General features: G+C 35.7%; 1 protein-coding gene across 1 annotated transcript in view; it reads left to right on the forward strand.

The window, feature by feature from the left end:
• Positions 1-5,000, forward strand: part of LOC113808660 (uncharacterized) — a 75,211-nt gene that overhangs the window by 30,906 nt on the left and 39,305 nt on the right. The window contains exons 2-3 of the mRNA XM_070127246.1: positions 3,017-3,080; positions 4,493-4,728. Of these exons, the coding sequence (XP_069983347.1) occupies positions 3,017-3,080; positions 4,493-4,728 (300 nt within the window). The remainder of the gene's footprint in view (positions 1-3,016; positions 3,081-4,492; positions 4,729-5,000) is intronic.

Raw genomic sequence — 5,000 nt, forward strand, 5'->3', positions numbered from 1 at the left:
CATAATTAGCGAAAAAATACGGAAAGTTTATGGATGGGCTGTCTATACGACCAGCTCAGATTTTGGTGATGATCTGTTTATATGTACATATAATTATAATATCACACATAAGTGTGTATGTGTGTGTGTTTGGGCATGCGGGCATTTGTGTTTGTATGTGTATGTGGATGAATATATATATATATATGTATATATATATATATGTATATATATATGTATATATATATATACATATATATATATATATATATATATATATATATATATATATATATATATATATATATATATATGTGTGTGTGTGTGTGTGTGTGTGTGTGTGTGTGTGTGTGTGTGTGTGTGTTGTGTGTTGTGTGTGTATATATATGTATATATGCATATATATGTATATACATTTATATATATACACATCCACACATCCTGAGGGATTGTTGGGCGTTGGCGCGAGGTGCACTCCGAGTGCTTTATGGGTTTTGTTATTTTGTTTTGCTTTTATTTTATTTTCGGCTCTACTTTTCTATCTGTTGTTTCCTGGCTTTAGGTTGGCCTTACTTTCTTTTAGTTTTGCTCTCGTTTTGTTTTTTCATTTGACTTTTGCTTTAATTCTGTCTATGCGTTTGCCTTTTTTCCTTTTAAAAACTCGAAAGCTCGAGGTTTGCGTTCACGCGCGGCCGCTCGCTGCGCCACACTTACCGGCCCCTTTCCCTTCCACACCTGCGCTTGCAAACACCCTTGCAATTCCTGTCTTTCCTGCAACTTTTGATCCTTTGCCTTCCTTTTATCTTTCCCGGCATAGCGCTCCAGTGGGTTTAGTTTGCGCGTTGTTCCCGAGATAAAAAAGGGAGCCAACGGAGAAAATGGATATATATGCATATATATTGTAGATAAAAGGGATACTGTAATAAGGAAAAAATATTACAACACTAATATCGTCGTACCTGACCAATAGAGCCATCTAGTAGTTGACATACACACTGGGTCGTAGTCATTAACTACTCACGGTAAAGCTTAACTGACACTTGGTCAATTACAGTCTCTGTATGTGAGTTTTTTTTTATTATTATCCATTATATCAAGCAGACACACTGTGCATGGAATAAGCTTGAAAACAAATTATATCTATTAGTACGGTAGTCTACAGTCCTATCTTTAGAAAGATAGGCTTCAACATTACAAAAGTCAGAAAAAAGTAAGCATGTCAGCTGGCGATAATTGGCTTACCATTCTGAAGCTCTCCCGGATGTCACCCTGTCTTTGGTATCATTTTTGTCACGTTTTATAAAACTAGATTTTACAACGACTCCAAAGCACTGAATGAAACAACGGACAAAGAAAAGTCGATACAGGGAGAAAATATGATAATTGTGTATATGTGATTGTGTTGCTGACAGACCCATTGTAAAATTATTGAGGTCAAACTATTTTTGAGATAATTGAATGCATAGATAAACATACATCTTACAACTCTTTAAAAATTATGATGAATAATAAGACTTCATAAAATGATAACAATGAAAATGAGAACAACAGAAATTTCTTTTAACAAAAATAATCAAGATTATTATCATAATCGTCTGAGCATTACATCAAAACGACAAACAGTATTGCCACTTGAAATTATTTATGGCTAATAAAAAAGAACATTCCTCTCACATAGATTTTGATTAATGAACATACAAAAAGGCAATGGTATTGATAATAATAAATAAGTTAAGATACAAATAAACTATAACACACAAAAAAATGAATTTCTTGTAACATCCTCCTCACCGAATCCCAACAAAGAAAGAAATAAAAGGGAAAGAAAAAAAGAAAGACAGACAGAAAGAAAGAAAGACAGAAAGAAAGAAAGAAAGAAAGGCCCAGAGTTCGAGAAAAAGAGACTAACTTCGGGAACAAAAGTGTGACACACAGAAAAATCCTCGAGACACATGAGGGTGCCATATATTCGGTACAGGTGCTACATCTTCCAACACATCTCCCTTTCCTTCTCGTCCTTGGGAAATCCTTTCGGGCGCGAGCGGAGGGCCAGCGGTTAGGTCTGCCACTCGGGTCGTTCCCTGAGGCCGGACGCCGAGGAGCAGCAGCCGGGCGCGCGGTGAGGCGATCGCGTGCGGGCCGGAGTGCCACGGAGGCCGGTTCTTGTAGGCTGGCTCTGCTTGTGCTTTTATTGATGGGCTGATTTTGAGAATGTGGTTTGTGTGCTGTTTTATGCACGTATAACAAGTACACACACAATAGAATACCTGTTGTAATTAATGAAATAAAGTGTTTAAACACACACACACACACACACACACACACACTCACACACACACACACACACACACACACACACACACACACACACACACACACACACACACACACACACACACACACACACACACACACACACACATACACACACACACACACACACACACACACTCACACACGTACATGCGCATGCATCTCCTCCCTTGCTAAGTCATTATTTTGAGAATTTTCATCACGCAACTTTACAGCTGTTACACATTTTTTGGCCATTTCCTTCTGTCTCCCTCTTTCGTTAGAAAATAAAACCCATGAAAGTTAGAAACATATAAACAAATAACACAGTAAAAAAATATAACACTAATAAACACAAATAAAGAGAAAAACAAACACTTACGTAAATATACACGAATAAAGGCGTATTAAACGAAATGAGACAAAATAAAATCTGAGGCTTTTAAGGCAATATCATCGTCTCCCTCAGTTAATAGATAAACATGTAAACTAACACCCATCTCTTTATACAAGAACAGAGAGAGAGAAAAACAAAACAGAACAGCTTCTAAAACCCCGTCACAGAAGAACACAGTATCAGCATCTCTCTCCCTCTAAATCTTAGTATTCCGGATTTTTTTTTCTTTTTTTTTTCTTTCTTTTTTTATTGGGGGTGGGGGTGGGGGTGGGGGGTGAGCTCGGACTCTAAATCACCCAACGACAACATGCACGGCCGGAGCTCTAAATTTTGTCTCTCTTTTTCCAGGCCGTGGGAATGACAGCGGAATCAATATTGTTCAGGTGGCTGCCGCTCCTCCTCGCGCTGACAGGTAAACAGAATGTGTTCGCCGCTGTCTCGCCCTAATTAGGAAGTAGGCCCGTTTCCCGCTCTTAGATTTATTTGCGTTGATTTCTCTTCCTCGCGGGCGGCGGGTTCTGGTGGGCGGTGGTGGTGGTGGGCGGCGGGTTCTGGTGGGCGGTGGTGGTGGTGGGCGGTGGTGGTGGTGGGCGGTGGTGGTGGCGGGCGGGCCCTCGCGCTTTATGGGGTTCTGTAATTATAGAGATGGTGATGGTAATGATGATGTTTGTGGCGATGATGTATAGTTATTATTTATTGTTGTTATTACTGTCATTGCTGTTGTTATTATGATAGCGATAATAATAATATTAATAATAGTAATAATAGTAATAATTATTATTATGATTATTATCATTATTGTTATCATTGTTATTGTTATTATTATCATTATCATTGCTATTATTATTATTATTATCATTATTGTTGTTAGTAGTAGTAGCCGTGGTAGTAGTATTGTTATTATTGTTATCATTATTATTGTTATTATTATTGTTATTGCTATCTCATTAGTATTATCATCATTGTTATTATTATAATTATTATCGTCATTACTATTATGAACATTATGATTATTATTATCATTATCATTTTCATTATCATTATTATTATTATCACCATTGTTATTTTTGTTGTTGATGTCATTATAATAATTACTTTTATCATTATTATTATCATTATCATTACTAGTATCATCATTGTTGCTATTATCTTCATTATCATCATTATTATTGTTATCATTAATATTATTGTTATCATTATTATTATCATTATTAGTATTGTCATTATTACCATTACTCTCTTTTTTCAGATAAATATCATTATTGTTGCTATTATCTTCATTATCATCATTATTATTGTTATTATTACTATTATTGTTATCATTATTATTATCATTATTAGTATTATCATTATTATCATTACTCTCTTTTTCAGATAATTATCATCATAATCATTATTATCATTATTCTAATTACCAGTATTACTATTATTTTTATTATTATCATAATTATCATTATCATTATTATCATCATTATCATTATTATTACTATTATCATTATCAAGATAATATATGTAGTAGTTGTACCAATATAAAATATATTATTGGAATTATAATTTAGATAATCATTGTCATTGTGGTTGTCGTCATTATTGTTCTTGAATGTAAGTTGATATTCAATTATGGTTCAATATCTCTTCACTATCTCTTCTACAACAATAGAAAAATATGACTTTGCGAGTTTTTTTTCTATTCGGCGAGTATAGTATTATTATGACTAACTATATCATTGACATTTATTACCACCCATCATCATTTCTTAACGAACCTACTCGGCCTCGGGATGAAATCGATCTCAAATTCCCTTGTTTGTCCCTCACCCGCAGAAGCCCTCGGAGATGGGTCGTCCCCGAAGGCCCTCGGGAGGCTTGTGTCGTCTCCCCTCAAAACCCAGCGGTTCATTAGCGTCTCCGAGTCACACTACGACCACGACCACCACACGCACCACCACCACGAGGTCGTTCCGGAGCCGCACTTCGCCCCTTCGAACACCAGCTGTGAAGTGTATCTCGGCCAGACCGCGGAGCTGGACTGCACAGTGCACGATCTCACCAATGAATCAGTGAGTGATATGTGTTTTATTTATTTACCTATTCATTTATTTATGAATATTAATGTTCTTTTAAATCTTATGCATTTATTCATTTATGAATGCTACTGAATTCTAGATTTTTTTCTGTCTATCTGTTTGTATTTATATATTCTGTCTGTTGAGTGGTTCAGCGATATTTCCTTGTTCATTCGTTCATTTCTTTGGATTTATGATTGTATCCTTCTTTGTTCATTACGCCATTTTTTACCATCCCTTGCTCTAAATATTGTATCATAGCATCA

This window comes from Penaeus vannamei, chromosome 2 (genome assembly GCF_042767895.1).
Source record: "Penaeus vannamei isolate JL-2024 chromosome 2, ASM4276789v1, whole genome shotgun sequence".
NCBI classification, from domain to species: domain Eukaryota; kingdom Metazoa; phylum Arthropoda; class Malacostraca; order Decapoda; family Penaeidae; genus Penaeus; species Penaeus vannamei.